General features: G+C 35.0%; 1 protein-coding gene across 1 annotated transcript in view; it reads right to left on the minus strand.

The window, feature by feature from the left end:
* Positions 1-302: 302 nt before the first annotated feature.
* SMARCA1 (SWI/SNF related, matrix associated, actin dependent regulator of chromatin, subfamily a, member 1) overlaps positions 303-26,298 on the minus strand; it is a 36,649-nt gene continuing 10,653 nt past the window's right edge. Inside the window, exons 8-24 of the mRNA XM_050902034.1 lie at positions 26,006-26,137; positions 25,169-25,237; positions 24,285-24,394; positions 23,346-23,572; positions 22,656-22,777; positions 22,107-22,259; positions 20,520-20,652; positions 19,386-19,534; positions 18,644-18,763; positions 17,306-17,416; positions 16,986-17,099; positions 14,395-14,517; positions 12,679-12,811; positions 11,574-11,692; positions 11,159-11,371; positions 5,196-5,306; positions 303-4,470 (exon numbers count right to left, since the gene is read on the minus strand). Coding sequence (XP_050757991.1) covers positions 4,399-4,470; positions 5,196-5,306; positions 11,159-11,371; positions 11,574-11,692; positions 12,679-12,811; positions 14,395-14,517; positions 16,986-17,099; positions 17,306-17,416; positions 18,644-18,763; positions 19,386-19,534; positions 20,520-20,652; positions 22,107-22,259; positions 22,656-22,777; positions 23,346-23,572; positions 24,285-24,394; positions 25,169-25,237; positions 26,006-26,137 — 2,211 coding nt within the window. The 3' untranslated portion in view covers positions 303-4,398. The remainder of the gene's footprint in view (positions 4,471-5,195; positions 5,307-11,158; positions 11,372-11,573; positions 11,693-12,678; positions 12,812-14,394; positions 14,518-16,985; positions 17,100-17,305; positions 17,417-18,643; positions 18,764-19,385; positions 19,535-20,519; positions 20,653-22,106; positions 22,260-22,655; positions 22,778-23,345; positions 23,573-24,284; positions 24,395-25,168; positions 25,238-26,005; positions 26,138-26,298) is intronic.

The following is a 26,298-nucleotide window of genomic DNA, read 5'->3' on the forward strand; positions in this document are numbered from 1 at the left end:
AACAGAAAAACAGTAATATACTTTAATACAGGATCAACATACATTGTATCATACCGTACTAAGAGACAAGACAGGCAAGGCTGTCACAAAAATACAGGCACTACTAGTATTTTATTTTAGATTACAGGAAATTAGAAAGTTTGAAAGCAGATGTGGAACAGCCACACCCCCCCCCTCACATTCAGCTACCATAGCCTGAAGGTTATGAGAGGTACAAGAGCAACCAAATAGTTTGATTTGTTTTCAAACAGCAGCCAAGTGCATGGGCCCATCTGTACCAGAAGTATAATTACCAGAAGACATCAGGTTCGTATTAATTTTTATTTTCATATATGTACAATTTAAGAAACAAATCTAAATTTGAAAAAGTTCAGAAATTATCTTTCAACAACACAATGTAGACATACCTTTGAGGCAGCAAATATTACTCCTATTAAGGCTCTTATGAAAGGATGAATATCATGCAAATGCAAGTAAAGAGTACATTACATTTCAAAATATGCAAACCAACTTCAACTTTAACTCTTTCAGAAAAAGAACATAAACATTATAACTGTGACCCACCGAAGCATTTACATACATGCTTGAAGCTAAGTACACGGACTAGATAAACTTAAGTAAAATGTAACAACTGTCAAGCTATCTTAACCAGATCAGAACTACAGTCAGTGATCAATCCCTTCCAACATCAGAGGTGCCAATGTCTGCACCAACCATGTCATTCTACATTCACATGGACCGCTGCTGACTGCAAAATTCCATATGCTTTTTCAGCCTGTAAGGCCCACATTTTTTAGCTTTGGCATTAATTTGTGATCACTGAAAGTACTTGATCCCTCCACTGAACCCGGGGAAGAGGCATGCACAGAAAGTGCCTGTATCATAGCCGTGCACAGCAGGAACTCCAGGCACTGCAGGAGCTGTGTAACAGAAGTTACTTCCATCAGGCATTTAGAAAGATTCTGATTAATTTCCATATACTGTACCCCTTGCTTATGATCTCAAAGAGTGAAAGCTGGATTTTTTTTTTTTTAAACCATAACAGCATTAGCACTAAATCAAACAAGCAATGCTAATCTACAAGAAAAAATTCTTACTTAATACTTTAGTATAGAAATGCCACTTGCACAAACAGTATCTAAAGATGGTCTAATATTACCAGCAGGGAGAAAGCTTCATTCCTTCTCTATGTCATTATAATAAATTGAAATTAAATATAATTAAGATGGTCAGCTGTGTGACTTTTTTATTGTCATAACTCAAAAATAACAGGACTGATAATTTGAAAGCAATGAATATGTGAAAAGAAAAAGAACAACAACTGTTGTGACCTCTCCCAGGATGTTACATGCACTGCCTGATGTGTGAAAGGTGCTAGATGACTACTTTTTCTTTCCTCAAACCGAATGCTAACAATCAAATTTTAGTCATCTACTCAAAAGGAAACAATAAATTATTTTCAAAATTTTATACCATGTAATTTTTTTGGCAACTATCAAATTGCCTAAAGGCCCAGACTTTTCAGAAGTTTTGTATCACATTACTTTCAATGCTTACAAATTTCTTACAAACAGTATTCCTCACCTAAGAAAATAGTAGTTAAAAGTAGGAAGATCCCTTTATTTCAGTCCATCTAATTTTGAGTCACAGCAGCATATCATTTAGATACTGCTAGGCACATACTGTGTGTATATCTGCAACTAGAAGAACAAAAAAGGAAAAGAAAGATCCATTTTACTTTAATCCTGACCAGCAGCTGTTAGCAATTTTCTTTAGTTATCACTGTGGGACATGATGGATGGGAAGACTCAATATGCTGAGGAACTAGTATATAGTGTACAAGTGCTCTCAAGGACTGTTGTTCAACAGCACATTCAGTTTAACTAGGAACTACAGACTGTACGAGATAACAGATAGATCCTGGGAGCATCTATCATTCTTCAGAGAAGCTGTCTGATCAAGAGGATAATATCTGGAAGAACAATTGCATGATTTTTTGCTATATAGCTAGTATATCACGTCATCGAAGGAGAAAAGTGAACATGAACTCAAGTAGTAACTCAAATCAAGAAATCTGCATAAGAGAACAAGTTGAGATATTACCATTTTAAGACTTTCCATACACTTTGCAACAGAAACTGGATACACAAAAACATGCAAGTCGAACAAAGCTAATCTACAATAAACAAAACCAGAATACACTTATTTCAAGACTTAAAACATTAAAATATTCACCCAGTGCTAAATAGGAGCAATGGAATAAGGTCTAGACCTAGCCATGTCATTCAATAAAAATTCAATTGGCTCTTCCAGTCTTTATTTCCCTCCTCTTTTCACTTGTTTTTATAATTTCAGGCCATAAACACTACCATGAGTGACAGGGAGCCAAAAAGCAAATGTAAATAAGGCATCTTCCTCTCTCTATTAATAGCAATGCTCCAGGTATTTGTGATTATATATGTATGTAGCTGCACAGCCTTTTTCCAGCCCATAATTACACGAGATGTCCTTCCCTCAAGGGTAAAGCAGTCAACTACTCTAATACCAAAAATATTATTTGAAAATACATCCTTCTTTTCTGAGCAGACCTATCCCATCCGGGTTGCATACTCATTTAAGAGCATGCATTGACACCCATCACTAACCTTCTGTCTGAAGGTTGTGCCCCATCATTATTAGATGTAGCTCTCAACTCATCAGATGAATCTCAACAGATGAGTACCCTTTTTTACACTACAAGTCTTACAAATAAAAGCCCAGTGAAATAATTAATAACTTGGTCCCCAAACAAAAGCTCCATTCCAAAATACAAAATCAAACTATTAATCTTCCAAATTGCTCAACCAAGTCATCACACCCGTTTGCCCCACACCTTAAAACACAGACTACCAAGACAGACTGGAAATTACTCAAACTTACAGAGATTAATCCCAGAAAACTTCAAAGACATTCCAATATATTTTTAATGACATAAAATATGGGCAGAACTCTGTCCTAAGACTCAAGAACTTTTTTATAAAGTCCTGAATTTTACAAATACAGAAGAAGGTAGCCAATGCAAAGCAGGAAATACAAAGAGTTTAAAGAGTTTTTTTCATCTCGGAACACCTCAAGCCACAGAAGGAAGCAAACTGCACTGGAAGAAATTTACAAGTAGTCTTCAAGGGAAGTACCATGTAAAGCACACTGCATTAATCTAGACTTGACATTATGAGGGCATGTCTCACTGTAGCAAGGTCCATACTGAACACCAGCTCAGAGGCAGAAGATTAAAGTAAAACATTAGATGTCACAGTCACTCTTCTACTGATCCGGGAAAGGCAGAGACTCCAAGGTGAGCAGAAACTATGAACCTGCTTAATAAAGGCCATTCTTGCAAAGTCAAAAAATCATACATCCAACACTTTCACCCCTTCATTAAAATAGAAATACTAAAAAGGAGCACTCCATAACATATCCCCATTGCTTCTGACTGACATGTTGAATCAAAGGTAAAAACAGAAAGTTAGCAGAGATAATTAGAGCAACAAAGATCTTTTAGCACAAGGCAGCATTGCTGAGCAGCCTACCAACCAGAAGATGAATTATTTTGTTTGTTACTTAAAAAAGAAGCTGTTAGTTAACTACTTCAGTTTATTAGGCATAGAAAAGTCTTCATCTAGAGGTCATTCTGCAGAACACCTCACCCTGTGTTTAAGCATGTATGAAGCCCAGCAGAAACCAGTGATAAAGAAGGGAAAAAAAAAGTATAAGTATTTGCTGGCTTTCCTTCCGAACATTTCAGAGAAAAATGTCAATTTAATGCTGACAGCAAACATGGATGTCAGTCTAATTAGATTTTTTTGTTCTGTCATGCTCCTGATCCTATCTAAGTACTCCTCTGGAAAAAAAATCTGATCGATGATGAAGGCACAATTATACAAACCTTAACATTCACTCTAAATGTAGCTATGCAAACAAAGGAGAGGGTACGGAAAACAAAGGTGAAGTATATTTCTCTTCAAATAATTAAGTCAGTTTATTTTCCAACAGCCATATAAATTTAAAATATGAAACAACAATAATACAGCTATAGAATCTAGGTTTTCTTTCAAAGCAGCAGCATATAAAACATATAAAAGCTAAAACCTCAGCACAAGCTTCAAAAAAAACAAGGACTGAGTGAATTTTGCCGAAGACATGAAACTCACAAAATACAGTACACAAAAATACTGGAATGCATAAGATATAAAGCTACACATTTTAGGTAAAGAAAGTCATCGTAAAGTATACAAAATTTGCAAAATTAAACCATGGGATTTGGGGGAGAGTACCATGAATACAAAGAAGTTGGCAATTAATACTTGTAGATGGAGAGAAGAAAGTGGCAGTTTTACATTTAGCATTCAGTTTTCAGGTTCACGACTTCACTTTCTTAGCATCCTTTTTTCCAGAGTTCTCAGTAGCCAAATCTGCTTTTCTCTTCTGTGACTAAAAAGGGAAAAAGAATTATTTTATAAATTCAACGAAATGGTGGCATTATTTAAAAAATAAATAAATAAATAAAAAATTGAAGTACATGACTAACTATTCAAAAAGAAGGTAAGTGACCCTAATGTATTCTATATTTCAATTTAGCTTTGTAGGATGTAACGGAAAGGCAAACAAAAATCTCAGATTTAGACACTTAATTCTGCTACCTTTTTATCTTCTTGAAATCATTACATGGTCTCAATGGTACAGGTACCACACATACCATGAATTGGATTAAAAGATCAGGACCTTGACTTATACACAATTCTGTTCTAAAGATGACAACTTTTCAAAATAAAAGAAGCACTTCTTATCATTTCTTCTTCCAGGAACTACTATGTAGGGGAGGAATAACAATCTGAGATTAAATTAAAGCAAACATATGATGTAAATAAGTAGGTAGAAAGAGGGCAGTGCTACGTTTTCTTAAAAAGAGTCTTCCTCTGCTACTTAAACAAAAGACTCTTATCAAAAATAAAAAGCTCCAAAATACTATGAATTGGGAATACCTACGTAAAATCTAGGAAAGCTGTGAATAGACAAATATTTCAGTTTAATCTCTCAACTAATGTTTTATACTAAAACAATCAGTGGCTACAATTATCTTTTTCATTTTCTAAAAAAAAAAAAAAAAAAAAAAAATTGAATTCTGCCCCACTAGAAGTAAGTGCTGCTAAACATACTGCTGTAACTTTTGCTCCTCTTTTCTTCTTTTCAGCTCTTTCTTTTTCCTCAATTTCCATATTTTCTTTTTCTATTAATGATATGAGAGTATTGCAGCGTCTCTGAAACTCCTAAGGAAACAGAAAACATCAAATTCTCTAAATAAATTATACAAATTCTCTCATTTACATAAATATGTTCAAAATTCTTGAATTCCAAAATACTTAAGTGTTCCAAAAACATTCAATATTCATGTACTAATAAGATGAGCTTAGTCATTGTTCATCTGTCTTTACCTTAGTGTAACCTTCTTTATAAACAGAAAGAGATGTACTGAAATATTCAACTTCCTGACAAGGAGTTTTCAGGATTGTCTGTATCTTCCAGACTGACACCCCAAAACACTGATCTGATCTTTCATCTTGTTTAGATGAAGCAAATTACAGCCTGCCAGCATACTATGCCAGATTTTAGGAAAAGAGGTCTTCAAGTATATCTTTAAAGCAGAGAGAAAAGGAATCAAAGCTATCTTAAGCAATACTTTTCTGTGGCACACAGACAAGTTTTTTGTGATAAAACACTGTAGAGCTCCAAACTGGCAAAATCTATCCAGTCTTAAATCATGAACACACTGTTGTATTTTTAGTCAAACAGCACCCAAAAGGTAGCAGGCCCTAAATGCTTTTAGCATCAAGACTTCCACGCCATCTGAAAGTGATCAAGATTAAATGCCATAAGGTCATTTATACATTAAAAAATATTTCCAATACAACTCTAAAAGTATCTGCATTGCAGTTAATAACAGTTGGCCTGGTTAATAGAACTCATTTGACTGGGACAGTTTCTTGTATCCCATCTCAAAAAAAACCAAGATCTCTTACTAAATACATGATAGTATTAATTTTTGTTATAACTATTCAGTATGTTCTATGTACATTGAAAACAGTGATTCCACGGGCTTTTCTTTCCAACTCAAAGCAGGAAGCTTTCTTCTGAGGAAAAAAAAGATGGAAAAATACCTTATCCCTATTAAATTCAATGAAGCAATTTTTGAAGCACAAGCTATCCTAGAGTTACCTAGCAGCATAAATCTTAACCCACAACTGGTCTATTTGCAATGAAGTGAACAGGTGACCTTTTTGCCCAGGAATTAGCCTCTATTTTCTCAGCATCTGTAACCTGTATATTGCCTCAGCCATCACGTTACATGATGGAAAACAATGCAGCCTCCACACTTTCTTGATCCTGAACGTTCTGAAACAGTCAAGCATATGACTCATCTTTGAGACATTAATATCCTCAAGCTTAACCACATTCCTTAAGTTCTATAGTTTCCACAGATTCCTCTACAAAGGGTGCTCCATGGCCTTCGGTGAAAGCTGTGTAATTCAAAATGGACACAGACAATCCTACCACCACATGAATTTTTTTTTACCACCAAAAAAAAATTCTTCAGGACATTTTTCTTTACAGCTCCCTACTGGAAATGTTCCAGTCTCATGCATATAGTTTTGCAAACAGAGTATTACGAGTCATTTCTACCACATCCATGTAAAAGTAACCCCACATCCCCCAGTACAGCTTCAACCATAAATTAGGGCACCACGCTTGTGCCATGGAATGTGACAGTCCTGCTGGAGCTAAAATACTTTCACTTCAACCAATAAAACCCCTCCAATTCCACCCACACAACAGTTTTAGATAAAAAGGCAACAAGTCTGAGAAAAATTGAGTGCAAGCCATCCCAACATATATTGCATCCCCAAACATAGAACAAGAGAGCTTCTGTCCCAAAAAACTACACTCTACAGATTAATAGATGATAAAAAGTAAGAGACAGAAGTAGAAAGATGATTGTCAATATGTCAGAAGCATTTTACATCCTTTAAATTTGTGTACATCGCAATCAAAGACTCAGGAGCTGTAGGTAAAGACTGATGACAAGCTGCTCCATAACAACAATCAGCTAGATTTTTTCTAGTATATAAGAAACTGGTTTGTGTTAAATTCAAGACAAGCAATTGTCGTGGTTTAACCCCAGCCAGCAACTAAGCACCATGCGGCCGCTCCCTCACTCCTCCCTGCTCCCAGTGGGATGGGGAGGAGAATCGAAAAAAGTAAAACTCGTGGGTTGAGATAAGAAAGGTTTAATAACTAAAGTAAAATGAAATATAATACTAACAATCATAATAAAAATATAAGAACAATAACAGTAATGAAAAGGACTACAACAAAAAAAAAAAAAAGAGAGAGAAATAAAACCCAAGAAAAGACAAGTGATGCACAATGCAATTGCTCACCACCCGCTGACTGATGCCCAAGCACCGATCTGCCCCTTCCGGCCAACTCCCCCCAGTTTATATACTGGGCATGACGTTCCATGGTATGGAATACCCCTTTGGCTAGTTCGGGTCAGCTGTCCTGGCCATGCTCCCTCCCAGCTTCTTGCACACCTGCTTGCTGGCAGAGCATGGGAAACTGAAAAATCCTTAACTCAGATAAGCGCTGCTTAGCAACAACTAAAACATCAGTGTGTTATCCACATTATTCTCACACTAAATCCAAAACACAGCACTGTACCAGCTACTAAGAAGAGAGTTAACTCTGTCCCAGCCAAAGCCAGGACAGCAATTAATCAGAAAGGACTAAGAAATAACCTTGATCCATTTGCCTATGGCACTAAGAAAAATCCTCCTCTTTCCTGGGGAAAAATGCTTGCATAAATACATACATTTATTGAAGTGTACAGGTTCATGGTTAGACTTTCCAGATGGACTACTACTCCAGAACAACATGCTGTGGACAGAGGATGAACTCACAAACAATTTTCTCTGGAGAATCACAGCAGTTGACAGTAAGATGTGACATGCACACAAGTTTCTTCTACACCTACCATCAGAAAGTATCTGCGTGATAAATCCCGCATTGAGCTACTGAAATTTCAATATGGACTGATCCATTCCATTTTATTACCATAAAAATACACTTAAGAGCTTAAAATGCCTTGCACCTTTAGAGATGAGATTTTATTCAGTGTGGCCTGATACATTTCTCTTTAGGATGGAAAGAGATAAGATGTACTTTGCTCACCCCTTCACAGCTATAAAGACTAGTATTGCAATAAATAAGATGGGAGCACTGAACCATCACCTTCTGCATGACTGAAGGCAGAGATGCTGACTTGGGAGTGAAAGTAGTCCTAAGCTCTGTCCACAGGCCCGTATATTCCTGTATTTACAAAGGAGTCATTTGTCTTACCTTTCTGCAAACCCTACCCAGTGTAAAAGAGAATATGCATAATTTATGACTTCAGAAAACAGAAACGTGATTCACTACTGCCATGATATTTTGCATTCTTCCTGCATGGACAGAAATAAAAGAACAATAACAACTAACCTTAAAAATTTAAACCTCTGTGCCCAGTTAAAAAAAATATTACAATTTTAGGCACTCTCAATCTCTTTGAAAACTTACATTTTGGGTAAATCATCTGGTTTTGGAATAAATAAATGAAGCAGATTTTTTGTTTTCCAAAGAGAAATCTTCAGAAGAAGAAACAGAAATAAGAAGATGGAAGATAAATCAGCTATTTATATGGAATTCAAGAGACACCTAGTGGTTAGTAGAACATAAAGTTTTCTCGAAGAGCCTGGTAAGTCCTTTTCAGAATTATGCTGTCCTTTCTGTCTTGTTTCATATCGGTTTCAATGATCACATGTGCATTTTCGTATTCCAAGAAGTTTTATCCACTTTCACTGAACTTACTGTTTACCCCTTTAGAAAGATTTGTATTTATACTTGGTTCATTATTCTTGGCATCAAGTGACCTTCCAGCACATTTCTTCATAAAAATTACCAAGCTAGTGCAAACTGGACCCACAGAAATTAATACTTCCACAAATGTCAGGATATTTGAATACCTAAAATATATCAGTGATTGGCAGTTATAAACTACTAAACCATACATATGATGACAATTTAAAACATTTAAGAAAATTAAATGCACGTTGAAAGATTACTTTAGCTTTGTATTTTCATACTATTCTTTTTCAACTGTGTAATAGCAGAAAAACTAAAAATATTAATATTAATGGATAGAATTTTAAGAGAAAACATAAGCCAAAAGATTCACTATATTCCCAGTGCCTCAATTTCAGCATTAGACACCACAGAACATATTTCTACACTTTAGCAAATGATTCCTATCCCCTTTAAAAAGAAAATTATACTGAACATAAGGATCTGCAAGAACATGTAAACTGAATATTTAACTCTACCCCTGACTTAACTATACATCAACTAATATTAAATGTTGAGCTACATTTTTAATTTTAGTACCCATTTCTATGATTTATTGAAATGGATTCCTCCATAGACAACTTAAAAGAAACTTCATAATAGACTAAATACTGGAGATTTTTCTCTTTATGGACATAATTTTAAAATCCAGTATTTCTTCACACAGACATTTTAGCAAGTAAAGCTTATAATTCTTTTTAATTAAGGGCTAACTGCTGCACTATCCAGAAACACTGTAATTGCTGAAATATCAAGTAGAAATTGTATTGCATAATTATAAGTAGCACTGGGAAAAGCAAATATTCCCACCTGTTCAAATACACATTTTAAATATTTTATCTTATGTTTTATTTATTCTTAGTATAGTACCCAGAACTCTGAAAGAACATTTTATAAACAAATCCTGAGGCCAGGAAATGAAGACAGTAAACAATAATGCACAATGGTTCTGCAATTGCTAGACTAAACTACGAAAAAAATCCACATTAGTATACAAAATGACATTTAAGTTACATGACTGCAGCATAGCATTTAATTAGAAGCTTGCTTACAAGACAATGGGGAGAATCTGTGACAGCTGTATAAGGGACAACGTGCTCCACACTTTTGTATCAGCCATGACCAACATGGTTTTGTATTCAAGCAGACAAAAAAAAAGTTCCAGCTCTCACTCATCACAAGTGAGTAAGATGAAGTTATTTCGGTATTATAAAAAAAATTTGGAAGTTCATTTTTCCCATATAAATACGTTCACATGAAAATGCACGTGTGTGTTTCTTGCATAAGGTGCACAGACTTACAAATTTTACTCGTAAGAAAAAGGAACTGAATCTGAGCTGAGATCTGAGCAAAAACCCAGGGCAGAGCTAACAGCTTTTTATCATTAAAAAGAGTCTCATATTCTGAGGTTGGTACCTACGTAGCTTATTATTTGCAACCACCAAAGCTTCTGTTAGTGTTATCACTTCCCACTTCATGACTAAATTAAAAAAAAAAAGGCTCTGCTCTTCAGAGAAAGGAAAAAAAATACAGCTAAAATTCAGAGTACTAGTCTACTTGCTATCAAACTTGCATTATATTCTCTAAGTATAAACAAAATCTTCAGAAGAGTATAACTAAAAAAAATATAAGCACTTGCATGTGATAATCCTTATTCACAACTACAAAGTGCATTTTAAACCAATCACTTCAATAATTAATTCTTACATGAATTACTGAATTTCCTCATGCTTTTAGAAATTAAGTACCAATATTAGAAAAGCTGTTCTTTTCTCCCAGTACATAATTCAGAAGTTTTCAGTCTTTAATATTGTCCAATAATTCTGAAAAGCAATGATATTTTAAGAGACATTGTTTGGTAAAACTTCTAGTTTGCAATAAAAGTAACAAGGATATTTGTAAGGATAGTCTACCTCTTGCATTAATCCCTTTGGGTAACATGGGACTTCAGCTTGGCAGGTTTTCTAATCTGTTTGTTTCAGCTGTATTGTGGTGTTTGCCATACTAAGGGAAAAGGTTATTTTATTAAAAACTAGAAGTGAGAATAAAACCCAAAAGTTATTCTTTCAGCGCCTGTTTCCTAGAGTCCAATATTCTGGCACAAATCCAAATTTTATGTGATGGTGCTTAAAAAAAGGAACAAGATACTTCATATAATGACTTAGTCCATGTAACTGATACTTACCATTGCAGTTCTAGATTTGATAAACCAGTCAAATCTGAACTGAGGAGCATTGCGCACACACTGCCTTAGTTCCTCGTACACATTTTCTTTGTCAAAGCCCATCTTGTGTAACATGCATATCAAAAATCTGTCCTCCTCTTCCGTGTAATTTTTCCCTTTGTTTGTTCCATACTGAATACGCAACTGATGAAAAGGTGCTTTATACCTTGCAATCTGTATGCAAAACAAAAAAAAAAAAGGACTATTAAACATACAATATTACATCCAAGATTTATTACATTTTAGTGTAGATTACTGACACATAGTATACTATATATGCTATACAAAAAGATAGAACTCCCATCCCCAACTATTCCTTTTCTGAAGGAATTTGGAATAAGTCAGCTGCAGAAAACAAAAAACCTGCAATGATTACTTTGGCATCGAGGGCTTTCTTGATACTGATCCTCCGTTGAATTCTTGCCTCTCCTCGTTCAATTTGAGCCATAATCCTCTCAATGTCCTGTAGTTCATTACAACGTTCCCAGAAAACAGCTAAAAACACAAAACATAATTTGTAAAATAAAATCTTTTCCTCTACTCTTACTACTTTACTCAGTTGAGGCACTCCAGCAAAAAAGGAATGCAGTTTGTGGTTCCATTAAATCTTGAAAGATTTGCTAATACTCTCCCTTTTACTATGCTAGCCAAGAAATAAACTTGCACAGACCCCTTATTCAATGTCTTTAAAAGTTAACTATAAGCAAAGGTTTAGTAACAACTGTAACAAAGCTTACATTCAACATAATTAATTGTAGTCCTGTAAAACTCTGAAAAAAGTTACTTTTAAGGATAGCTTTTCGTAACAATGGTGAAACAGGTTAGAGCTGCTAGTCTAGCAGTGAAACATTCATATTTCAGTTTTCACTAGCTATCTCTAAGGTCAGAGACTACTTAGTCTATCCGTTATAAAAGCTAGTAATTTGTGGCTTCTCCAGTGACACCTTTTAGCCAACCCAAAATAAATTCAACACTTTGAAGGGAACTCTTGTAGAGCTCTTCCTTTTTAAGCTATAGGAAGAACATTGCAAAGTTAGATTTTATGAAGGCGTTTAGTAAAATAAAATCCAATGATGAAAGAGGAAGAATTCTGTACAAATTAAAAAGCATTGTGTCAATACAAAAGACAAAGATACAGTGTACTAGCTAAAATAGCATATATAGTCACAGCATAAAGAATCATGTTGCCACTATAAGGCAGCTTCATGACTCCACAAGACCATGTTGTCAACGTAAATTAACTATGCCAAGTTCTAAATTTTTACTAATGAGGGATAAAGGCAGCTGAAGGCACATTTATATGCTGGAAATTCAACCTTTTCAACAGAATTAAGTCTTCTGAAAAGAACCATCGTGTACTTTTTAAAAAAAATTATTCTTACACACATCCAAATTCTACATCTTCTAATTTTAAAAGAACATGTAGCAAAAATGATGGTGATACCACGTGATTAAGAAATACATTTCAAAATATCACAAACCTGAATACTCAATGACCTCCTCAGGTGACTTTCCCTCCACCTCACGGGCAATATTGTCTATATCGTCACGACCGTATTTCTCATTAGCTTTAATAAACTGGTTAAAATCTCTTTTATTCCAGTTTGTAAAACCCTGTAAGCAGCAAGAGATCAAGAAGGCGTTACTAGGTAGAAGGGAAACATTCTGCAAAATTTTGTTTTATGTATGTATCATTTCCTCCAACTGGCAATGCCTCTGCAACATCCCATAGCTACAGTGGTTAATGGTCTTTCAGGATTTCCATAAACTTGCATTAACCAGGGTTTATTACTGAATCATTAAAAGCCTAAAGAGTTATTTTTGTGCATGACTCCACATGCATTAGTAAGAGTTTTTTAGTCTTCTTTCTTTTTAAACTTTTTACGCGGTATTTCTCCAAAGAAACAAGCTCAATGACAGGTTACTGTAATTTTAAGTCACCCTTCAGCAGATAACAAGCAACAAATTTCTTAGGAGTATAGGGTGCACCGATGCAAGCGTCATTACAAGTCCTTAGAGTAGTGCAAGTATCTAAAGCAAGAGCTCCTACTTCGGACATTTACAAACCTTGAACCAGACAAACAGCTAGACGAAAGCATAAGTATGTCAAGAAACAATCTCTAGTCCAAAAAGATGCAACCAAATGGAAACTCTATAGCACTGTCAAACAGAAAATTTGTTATGTACCAAAGAAATGAATCCAAAACTGAACAACAGTTAAGTGAGATGCAATGCACAAAAACATCATCCAAGAATGAGACATTACAATTTAAAGACAGGGAAAGGAGAAAACATCAAGAACAAACAAACAAGAAAATCACATGCCTGAACAGCGATTTGTAGTGCACTGAGTTTCTTTCATCACAGAAATACATTTACAAGGAACTCTGTCAGTTCTCCAGCTGAATAAACTCACTGCACAATTAGATAGCATCTTTACAAGAAGTCTAATACACACAATACAAATATTTCTTTTTAATCATTAACAGCAGTACTGACATGCAAATCAGCACCAGCTCTAATATTTCCTCTGCTATAAACAGGTGAAATTAATAGTCAAGTTGTGACCTTGCAAATTTCTTCTCAAGGTACACTACACCCAATTCTTTTACAGAGAATTTTCTGAATCAAAAAATCCTGTTACTTTTTGAGACACACCTTTCTCCTTAACAATTAGTTTTTAATAAGCCTACTCAGCAGGGTAACAGTCCAAAGTGTCAAGAAACTAGCCAGTGACAGGGATTCAGTCCCAGTATACAAGGAACATGCCTAACAACCCAACTGGGACAAAATTAACGGATGTGACTTGTCTCATACATCTGTGTAAATACCGTACACGTTGATAGAGGCTTGTCCTCTCCGACAAAACCCTTTTTGATAAAAAAAGATGCAAGGTAGATGCATATACGAGAAACCCACTGATTGGATTTCTGCATGTATTGCTGGGTAGTGCATCTACTATACAAGTCCTTGCCTCAGAAATGTTGCAGACATTCAAGGAAATATTAGGTGACAGACGTAAATTTGTTCAAGGACAGGAAAGGTCCCTCAAAGCAAAACCAAGCAAAATCATTACATATTGTGTGCTTTCTTCTTTCTATAACATCAGTGTAGCTTTCCTGTGCATATTTATTAGTATTTATATTCCATACCAGTAAAAAAAATATGATTAAATACTTCAGCTGTTTTTATTTTACCTGTGTTAGAAGCTTTTCTTTCTCTTCAGTTTCCTCAGTATTCAGAGGCATAGACTCATCTATCTTCTTTTGTTCTTCTTTTTGTACCTGAGCTGCATTTGGGAGGTCAGGATTCCTGGGGACCTAAAATCAAGGGTATCAATAAGCAGTAGTGCAACAATGTTATTAAAGAGACTTGTACACTTTTCTATCAACCTTGATTTACAATTTATAAGCATATGTTAGATCTCACAGGACTGATCTAGTCCACACCCACTAAGCATTTGTTATCACAGAACAAAAAAACCAAACCCAAACAACAAAAAAGCCCCACCACCCCACACCTTGGCTACCCTGAAGAAACCAAACCACAATAAAAATATTTTTTAAAATAACTACCAGAAATTTTCATCAGTATCTACAAAACTGTTGCAAAATTGAAAATATTATCCTCCAAGACAAGGTGATGTATCAAATACTGTCATTTATCTATGCCTGTTCCTTCTTGTCTCACAAGCTCTTAAAGTTTATCTTCACCTATAAGTAACAAAATGGTCCTATTCATTTTTTCTTTAAGAAACTTCAGCAAAAAACACTGTAGAATACATGTAAATGGTAAAAGACATTTTTTCCAACTATTAAATATTAAAGCACTGATCTGTACAACAGTTACCAAATGTGTTTCGCCTAGATTCAAATCTTATTGCTTAAACCCTTCCATCCAAAAATAGGACTAGATTTTGTCAAATGTATGTTAGGATTTTGTTATGCCCTATACCCACCACTTCTACACACAATGACTTAGGGATATTGTGAGAGGCAGAGCCTCACCTAGTGTCAGCTGTCCCAGGTCACTGATTTCAGTGGCACTTTTCATTAGCTAAGGATCTGCTCTCTTATATCCAACGGTTTATAATGTTTTGTAACTACAGTGAAATACTAAGTTCTGCCAGGTTTACTATAAAGCTATGCACACTGCCAAAGTAAGGACCAGACAGACAACATTATGTAAACAAGGCCTAACAACATTTTATTCATCCCCCTCCACATGGACACCAATCTAATATTTGTGACCTTTGAACTGTGTATTGCAATTCCATACCACACAACTGCAAACAAGCCAGAAACCAGTATCCAGTAAAGATTTTGTAGACCTTACGTATTTCTGCAGCAAAAGGCAAAGGAAGTTAAGAGCTGTTTTCCACATCTGGCTAAGAAATTTTCTTGGCTTTGGTGGTTTAACTTAAGACTGACACATAAAGCTTGGTCTCTACCTATTCGATACCTTCTGATATTGTTTATGGCAGTCTTCAGTTTTAATAATAAACTCTCTTCAGATGGAAAATTATACTTCCATTTCAAAGCAGAAGAAACTTAATCATATTTATCACTTCTACCACCAGTAAACAGTCATACTGAGTTTTTAAGATAAGTATTCATGTTTGACCTATCCAGTCTGACAGATTTCATTAACAGGACTGAAACACCTCTCCTTTTTACATGCATATTGTAAAGATTAGCAATTCTCTCATCCTTATTTGTTGGAGCATTAATTAAATAATTTCTTTCCCCAAGCTCATTATACTTCCTTTAATTCTTATATCTTAATTCTATCCTGCCATCAACATAAAATTGTTTGCTTCAAACCAGATTCTAAGACACCTTCTGCTTTTTCTTAAAAATATATTTTGCTAATATTAATTCTACTCTTTTCAAACACCAATGTCCTATCCGTTGCTTTGTATGACAAGTTTATGTTCTCCAACACGTTTTATACGTGATTTCTTCTTGCTGCAACCTGCCATGAAACATGGGGCTTTTTAAAGTAAGTTACATGTCTGGAAGTAGGGGATCCATTTGATTTACTCAGCCAATACTGGTGCAAGTAATGAAAATCAACATCAAAACAGAATCTGTGTTCACTGCTTGTCCAGTAATGTCAGCAGGGAAGAGGGAGAAATTCAGCTAAGGCACAGTAGGGGGGAAAAAAAAAAAAAAGCAGCTAAGTCTGTTGTCTAGATTTCTTTTTGTAGTAGTAATACATTCAGACTTCTCCACACCTTTAAACATTTTATATCCTAGCAAAATGCAAGGAAAATTGATGTCACTTTACTTACCTTCATATCAACACAAAGTCAACATCAATATTACCTTGTTACTTTCTGCACAAGATACACAAAAGCTATAACAAAAAAAAAAAAATCATACCCTGGAAGGTGATCTTATACTAGCCAAAAATTATTTTCTCACCTTAGACCACAGATCACACTTTTGGTTTTGAGAAGTATATGAAGCATCAGAACCGTCTTTCTTTTTTCTACTCTATTTTATTGTTAGGAAGCCACCACAAAACACAAAGCTACACAGATACGAAATTTTTAATGAAGGAAGGAACTACAGATTACTTTTTCTGTTCTGCAGTGGAACAAAAACAGGGGAAGAGAGGTTTTAAGCCATTTCCCTCACGATGAGAAGCACTTTGCAAAAAATAAGACCAGAATGATATATTTTTTAGTTGCTGTCTCATTTACTTATCTATTGTCAAGGTTGCAGTAAATCTGCAGAGAGAAACACAAATACATTTCACTAATTCGAAGAGAAAAAAGGATTACCTTATATCCTATAGTCTTACGATAATACAAAATTTCTTTTTCCAGAAGTTCAAATAACCGTGGTGGGAAAAACTGGAAATCCTGAATATTTGGTTGTTTTGGAGGTCGCGGAGCCTTCAAAAATACACAGATCATTAACATTATACAAGCTTGATTTCTGTGCAATTAAACTGCCATAATTCAGCAGCAGTGGCAACCTATCACTTTGTAAATACATTCATTTTATTACCAGTATAGGGTGAGAGCAGGGGATGCACCATGGGAAAGAAGAGGAGCAAAAGAACAACATAAAAAACCCTCCATACTTGCCAACTTCTTACCTTTGGGACTTTCGGTTCGCTAACACGTAGGGCTTCTCTGAAATAAGCATCAACTGCATAATTAGCTTTGCGTTCTCGTTTTGGAGGCTCTATCCATTCCATCATGCTCAGCTACACACAGAACAGAATAAAAAGATATTAAAGTAACTGTATGCTTTCCTAAAGTCGCAAAAATAATCACTACTGTGGCACTGCAAAATAGGAACGTATTTTTGCATGGTAAATCTAATGGTTGTGCTCAACAATTTGAATACTACAACAGAGCTCAAAAATAAGCTAGAAACTATAGCTAATTATAACATGTATTTAAACACATAAAAGATAATACACAAGTAAGGCAGTGCACTGGCACGGATAGATCCTTTTACAGTATTCTACTTACTTCAGACACCTGAGTAAGGTTATGATTCCATCTACCAAAACACAATGGAAGGACTTGGGACTTGGGCTCTGAATTCTATAATATCTTGTGATATGAATGAATTGCTTCTCCTCTAAATATCACAATGAATAACCTCTACAGAGGTTACAGCATTGGCAAAAAAAAAATAATCTATTAGCAGCAAATTATTCTTAACTAAATTACTTGAATTAAAAGTTACTGAAGCATATTTCAAGACTACGCTGTATTTAGCTGGCTTCTTGTAATGAAATTATCAACACGAAGAAAGAATCTTATGTATATACGCACACATCACACTCTATTCTCATTAACTATTTTATTTTTCTAAATGTTTCTTCAAAATTGATAAGAAACCTAGCTTAAAAGGGCATTCTGTAGTTAACAAATAAGAGTTCACATATCTGATTCCAGATAAGACCTTAAGGATATCTTGACTATACGTCCCGTACAAAACAGAGACACAGAGGTAACATTGTGGGACCCTGAGTAATACCTCTTTGTTTGGATGATCCTTCTATAATTAGGTAAATCGTTGTACAAACAGTTCACATTAATGTCTGTGACTAAAACCTTCACTGCAAAAAAGACTTAAGTCCAAGTTCCACATATAAAATCATTATCAGGCCTGTTTTTTCCTCTCAGTTATGTGGCACTAAAATAATACCGACCGCAGCAGTATAGTAGGATGCAATACAGTATCCTTTCTGCAGCAAAAATAACATTTGAGCAATATTATCAGATTTTACCCTGAAGAAAAACAGTGGGGCTGAAAGCTAATTTAACAGAAATTCAGAACATTGATGCTTCTGCAGAGCTAAGTGAATTTTTCAGTAGCTCCTTACTTCTCTAGAATAACCTTTATAGCTATAACATTTCTAGTATGGCCTTTATGCTTGCACCACTAAACCAAAGTCTTAACGACTAAGAAAAATTACCTTTTGTTTTTCTCTATAATCTTCACCTTCAAAGTTGTATAAGCTCATCTCTGTGTCCATAGTGAAATTTCGTAAGGAGCTCTCCCCCATTTTCTGCAATCTTTCATTCATTTCAGCTGTCTAAAAATACAGGAAGATACTTTTAGGCTCACTCAAGTTGTTTTATCTTTTCTGAAAAAAAACTAGCTTTCATTATTAAAATATTCTCAATGTCTTTTTCTGCTTTAAACTTCTACTTACATTTTTCTTGTAAGGACAGACACCCATAGTGCTTTTCAATTTTGAACAATCTGACTCCAAGACTTTTCATTAAACTAAATTTATTATGTTGGGACGTAGCCCTACAACTGTATGATTTAACTTTTCAATTTAAATGCAATTTATGCCCAATTCTTTGGAGCCGAAATGGTAGTTCATTTTTCCACAGAGCTACCTATTCCCTAATAAAGTTCCATAAAGGTTTTGTGTCTATTAGAATTGTTGGCATGAAATTTACGTCTTTCTAAAAGCCCACAAAATAAACAGTGTTTAAGATATGGTGCACATGGTCTGAACTTTGAAAATAATTATAATTCACTAATTCTGCTCCTTCAAAACTTTCATCAGCTTTAAAATATTTACAAATAGTAAAGTAATAATTAGGCATAAAAATAGATTTACATAATCAGATTTAATTTCTATTTTGTGCATATATATTTAATGTTTCACAGATTTCGAATTCCGTACAAAGCTGTTCTCTGACCTTCTTTTCACCTCTTTCTAAAATAGTGGTTATATCTTCTTCTGTCAGCTCGCTATCTTTGGAAGCAAAAACATGCGTGGCTCCATGTCGGATCATCTGCAGCATTTCATCTTTTGCCAGTTTGTTAGACTGTTGGTCTATGAGCCTTCCTAAAATTAGAAGAAACATGCTGAAAGTTATAATACAAGAGTTCTAGTAGGACCATGCAAACAGTGGATTTTTTTAGTTCACTGGTAGAACAAGAAAGGAAAACCAGAAGAACCATACAGAAAAAATTACATCTCACTTGAGCTGAAAACAAATAGAAATCAGGAGCTTCAGGAAAATAAAAAAATAACAACTTTGGATCAAGCCATAACAAAGAATGTTTCACATTCAGATAATCCAAGTTTTATGTTTAAGATCTTACTCTTAGAAAGTTAGCTGAACTTTTAAGATCAAAATCTTATTTCAAGATGAAAAATGAGAAAGTATTCTGTAATAACCGTTCAGAAGTACTTAAGATTTTTAACACTCACTTCACTGGTTTCAACCCAGATCTCTGAATATTTTTCCCAAAATTCTAATTTCTGTCCCAAAATTTCACTTATCCTATCTCGTCTCTTCACAGACCATCAAAATTTTGACCATCACCCTTTCAGCAGCCCACCCTTTTGGAAATACAACCAACCTTCAAAACTTAGCTTGAGAATCTTAGTTTTTGACAAACTATTCTTCCAAGAGCTTCTAAACAGAGACACACAAAGCAGTTTTAACGTTCAGTAAATTCACATGTGGTAAGAAGCACACCTATGTAATTATTTTTATCTGTCACGGAACGTATCTTTTTTCTTTTTTTCCCTTTTTAACATATGACAAAAATGAAGTAACATCTATTCAGCTGTCGTTTGCTTTCCTCATTTAGAGTCTTAATATAAGTCTATGCCCACATTATTTAGGAAAACAGAATTTTTTCAAAAATTTCAGCTGAACAATGAATAACTTATACATTATAGTTTCTTAGGTTGATTTAGCATACTGCTATTATACACAAGGCCTGCTTTCTCTCATACTGTACATTTGTACAGTTATTTAACCCATACTTTAAGGGACTGAACAATTCTGTTGCAGACAAACATATATAGCAGTTGATACCTTGTTGTATAACTATAGAGTCCAGTCTCAGTTTTATTTCAGCTCTTTCTACAATCCTCTCTTCAACAGTATTATCAGTGATTAGTCGAAACACCCGTACTGGTTTCTTTTGACCAATACGATGCGCACGATCCTAACAAACATAAATCAATGAGTGTTCAGCAACAAAAACTCACAAGCAATAGACAATTAGCTTGCAGTAACAGCAGACTGAAACTAGCATATATTTCTTGGTTCCTTGCTTATTCAAGAGTATACAAAAACGTAAAACCAGTATAGTAATATTTACTTATACCTGGCTATTACACCTTTTGAGTTTGGGTCATTCTATAGTAATAAATGCATCTACCTCATTGTAAATGAAGATAACCAAATGTCTGTCTAGACTGCAATTGGGAAGCGGAGATATAACAGCATATACATACATACATACATCTGCACCACTTTCAAACTAATTCTCTCACTTGACATAGGTATTGAAACTTTGGCATCCCTGGCTTGAGCATATTAATTCCATGGGCAAAGTCCATGCAGCCACAGCTTCAATACTGTAGTTGTCCCAAGCTAGCTACATTACAGCATCAATACACAGATCACATAGTACAGGTACAATACACAGCAAATGAGGTTATATGACTAACATACTATACTTATGTGTAACAAAACTTGTGTTCATTCTCTCTGGAAAATATGAATAAAAATATTATTTTGTCCTCTTAAACAAAAAAAAGCTAAACAGCTGGCCTTCAAGCTGTTGGTACCAGGATTTTCTGACTGTCCTTTAAACATGAGTCATTAAATCTTTTACTCTCCTGCATAATATTCATTTCTTCCTGAAAATCTTACTAAAGCTCAGAAATCACACTTGCCAGTTTCCAGGAAGTCGGTCGACTACTGGTAGTCAGCATGCATATCAAAAGGATGAGTTATTCATAGTAAATATTTAATGTGTTTAAGTGCATAAAAAAACAAAACCAAAAAAATACAAACGACAGAACAAATACCCCACCCCCCCCCCAATCACACAAGAAGGATCATGTGATTTTTATTCCACATGAAACAAATTATAGACTTGATTTTTTGATATTCAGCACTCAGAAAGAGAAGTTTTTAGTATGTTTAACCCAAAGATAAGGTTTTTTTTTCCCCGGCGTCACCACTGAATGGTTTTACACTTATGCAAAAACAAGGTGGGTTGCAAAAGCATAAGCTTCCCAAAAGGGAGGAATATAAAGCTGCTTGCTTTTAATTCTTTGCTATTATTTTGGAAACAGCCCTCTGTTATTCGTTTACTGTTGTCTTCTGGAAAGACAGAATTAAGAATAATTCTATGGATAAACAATATCGATACAGTACTTTGACAGAAGTAATCTTATTCAATTATCAAAATAATTAAGACGGATATTACCAGAGAAAAATCTACAGTTTCTTCCACAATTCTGTTCATGCCGTTTTTATTTAATTCCTTAGTTTCTTGGTATTAAATACAAAAAGAAAAATAACAAAAATGCAAGTTCTGGAAACACTTATACAAAATAGAACAATGACAATTTTAACAAATGAACGTGTATTAGGGAGCTAACTCACCATTGCTTGCAGATCTACTTGAGGGTTCCAATCTGAATCATAGAGAATAACCACATCAGCAGTGGCCAAATTAATTCCAAGACCTCCAGCTCTAGTACTCAGCATGAAAATGAATTTACTGCTGTTGGGAGCATTAAATGTGTCTATTGCTTCCTAAAAGAAAAGGTGTCATTAAAGTATCAGAGTTTTCAAACAAGCTTCCAATATGTTGGTGGCTCTTCAATGAAATTTCTTTGAAATTTAAAGAGTGTTCATACCAAAACCAATTTTTCATAGAAGTAAGAAACTGTAGGTTTGCACAGGTGGAAAAATCCATTCTGAGTCCACAAAATATTACATTTTTCATTTAGTTGAGGAACAAATGAAACCTGCTGTACTGTGGACTTTGGTTAGGAAAAACATATACCCTCAGCAGCATTTTTAAGCTGTAGTGTTTTTGCTTTACTTTAAACAATGATGTAGCTACTTACACATATATGTAAATAATAACTTCTTAATAATCTAATATGTAAAACAAAGACATTTTGTGTTTATATACAACTTCCTCACCTCTCTTTCTTCATGTGGTGTCTGTCCATCAAGTCGGCAGTACTCATATCCACGCCACATGCAATAGTCTTCCAAAATATCCAGTAAGCGAGTCATCTGACTAAAAAGTAGAACTCTGGAACCTGACAGAACACCACAGAAGGTTTCGTCGTTGGTTTTATGTTTTCACATTAATCTTATCACGCAGCCTACTATATAGCATGAGTAAGAATTCATGTGAAATATTCTGTACTATGCCTAACTTAGTCAAGTAAGTCTTTCTTCTGCAGTCACTTTTCTGGTGTTGATTTAACTTCCCCTCAAGATAGGTTATTTGATAATTTATACAGAAGAAATACACAGCTGAAGAAACAGAACACTTAAAACCATTGTAAGATAATTAGCTGACAACTGACGTGCACAGACAAACTAATCCTCTCATCAGAAATTTTCTTAACGACAGCAGAAGGGAGGCTCTGCTCTTCCTTTCCTTCTACTTCTCCATATGATTAGTCTTCCTCATCATTCCTGTAAGACCTCCTTCCCTCCATGTGTTAAGATCTACAGAAAAATGATTTTCAACAACAACCTCACTGAAAGTAATGAATTCATTCACTGGAGGAGAGACAAGAATGAATCTATGCAATTTTTGAAAGGTAGTTTTACTTAGAATGAGCATTCAGATCACTGCTGTTCATAAACGGTACTCACCTTGCTCTCTGAGTTTTGCTAGCAGTTTATCCAGAACTAACATTTTACCACTGTTAGTGATGAGATGCGTGTCAGTGGTGTAAGGAGGGCCCGGCTCAGCACCATCAAACAGGTAAGGATGGTTACAGCACTTCCGCAGCTGCATCAGAATATTCAGCAGACGCATCTTATCCATTTTCCCAGCTGAATTCAGGATATCAATATCTTTCATCAGGATCCTCGTATACCTGAAGTTTTACAGGCAATTTTGAACAACTCTCAGTTTTTATTTGATATTTAAAACATGAATGAAACCGTGCAATATCCCAATTACTTATTTCTGGATGTGGGAGTTTGCTTTGTTCATATAATAATGAGCTATATCGTTATGAAACTTGGCAAAAACATCTGACTGATAATAAGGATTTATAAATCCATACCTAAACATGAAAGGCAATTTGTCTGTGAGTGACAATGATCTGTCATTTACTGGGTTATCTTACACTTCCATTTTAGGACTACAAAGTGGATTAAAGATATCATTTATTTGACTGAAGCTGCTACAGTGACCTGGCTCCTTTTCTCACATCTCTTCTGGGTATGTGGCTCCTCAAGGTTTTATTTTAATTTCAGCTCAGACTTTTACTGGTGCACACATACTTGGATCAAAGGAGAAAACCTAGTAGGCATACGTTCTTTCAAATAGAATTAAGGAAGGAAAAGAAGTTTCTGCTTTCTTCCTCCCAACCCTTTTCATTACCCTTCCTAAGCTCTTTGTAACTTGTGCATCTTAAAGCCCCAAAGACAGCTATAAATAGGCTTCTCCATCTGACTGTCTTAACACGCAACTACAAGGAAGGAAAAAAAAACCCACCCCCCACCCCCCCCAAAAAACAACAGTGTGAAGAGCTGTAGTGTTCTTTTACATCAAAGAATCTTACTTTGATGTAAATAACTCACCATTCCCTCTGCATTTTGCTGAGCCCAAGATAAATTTTTACTTCCTTCTTTGGAGGCAAACTCTTTTCTACTTCAGCTTTTATGCGACGTAATAAAAATGGCTTCAAAACCTACACAAATTAAGAGTTTTTCCACAGATAAATTTATAAAATTGATTGCCTCAAATACAAAATTAACAGATTCAATTATCTGATATTTATTCAGAACTAATCAATATCTATTGCTGTCACGGTGACTCCTTCAGAAAATTCTGCTAAAGTCTGCCAAATGAATTTGTCCACTAATAGGCTAAGTTCACATGTAAATATGTAACACTACATAAAGATCGCCATATTCATCCCAGTTGTTATCCTAAGCAAGGGCCAAACCCATAAGCTTATAAAGTCTATTTATTACCTTTTAACATAAGCTCTGTTTCATTTCCACTAGCAGCATATACAAAATACACCAACATTTCAAAGATAAGCAATGTATGTTGCACTTCCTTCTGATTTGTTTTGTCAATTGACAATCTGACATTTGAAAAGTGTCTTTTATCTCATGCATAGTAAAAAAAAGGTAAAGGCATGCCTTTATTCAGGCTAGCATGACGTGTATCAGTCTACTATTCACAATAATAAATGGCTTCAAAAAGATCTCAAAATTCTTCATTTTCACATTTTATGTATATATTTTGTCTGCTTCAAACAGTAATGTTACAAAAAGCAGTATCTATAATAGTAAGTTCCAATATTTAATTCATGAAAATTCTGCTGGGCATTTCTGTAACTAAATACCTTCACGTTCATCTTCTCAACTTCAAGATGAAGGGGGAAATAATCTGTTTTTCTTTTTTACACTGTGTATGCTAATGATGACACGTGATTACAGCTTTAATTACTTACAGCATGAAGTCTTTCTACAAGTTTCTGATCACCAAGACAATTTTTAGTGTCGAACCATGAGTCAAAATCCTGTGGTGAGAAACAGCACAACTGGTATGAACAGTTTATCATCTCTAGTTTTAACAGACACATATTGACTCTCACTCCAGCTGAGTGTGGCATCAATCTTGAGACAAATGACTTCTATGAGTGAAAGAAAAATCAGTCTGCAATTCTGTGCCAGCTCCCCAGCACGTTACAACATTCAAGTCATATGAGTAGCTCTGCAGACAAAATACTATTACTCCGCTTAATTTACAATGGTTTTCCATGCTCATCACTGCAGGAGCCAAGTTCTTCCCCTTAGTGCTTGTGTAATGATGGGCAAGAAGGTAAAAAAGAAAAAGAAACCAGAATCCTTAAGTAAATGAGATGGACAACAGAGCTAAAACAATGGAAGCAAGCAATACAAGTACAAGGAAACATTAACAGTAAAAGAGGAGAAAGATGACTCAAATTCTAAATGAAAAAAAAAAGCTTACGCTTATTTGGATGCTTCATATTCTTCATTCTGCAGTGCTTTCCCAAATTTTGTTCCACTTTGCATAATTCTTGAACTATTTAAAGTATTACATTTGCTATTACTGGCCTGAGGCCTTATCTGCACTAACAGAATGCACTGTTTTAACTGGGTAGAGCAAAAAAAGCAGTCTACAGTTAGGTAAGCCACAGAGCTTCTACTGAATCCAGGTCTTCCACATCATATGTCTCTTACTAGGCTGGTCATTCTTTTCTGCAGATAGCAGCCTGGGAATCAAAATAACAAGAACAAGACTGTACTTCCAAACCTCAACTTACATCTGCAGAATTGAAGACATCAGGTAAAAGAAAATTGAGTAATGCCCACAGCTCGTGGAGGTTATTCTGTAAAGGAGTTCCTGTAAGCAGCAATCGATTTGTCGTCTTGAACTCACGTACAATCTCTGACAACTAGAAATACAACAAATAGTTATCATCATCATGTACATTTAAGCATAATGAATTTTCATCAGTTTCTGAAACAACGTCAATTAAGTTTAAAGACAGTGAGCTACCTATGAAATTCTTATTTACCACCCAATAGCTTACAGCTTATATTTTAAAAAAACACC

Source organism: Gymnogyps californianus, chromosome 9 (assembly GCF_018139145.2).
Source record: "Gymnogyps californianus isolate 813 chromosome 9, ASM1813914v2, whole genome shotgun sequence".
Classification (NCBI taxonomy): Eukaryota; Metazoa; Chordata; class Aves; order Accipitriformes; family Cathartidae; genus Gymnogyps; species Gymnogyps californianus.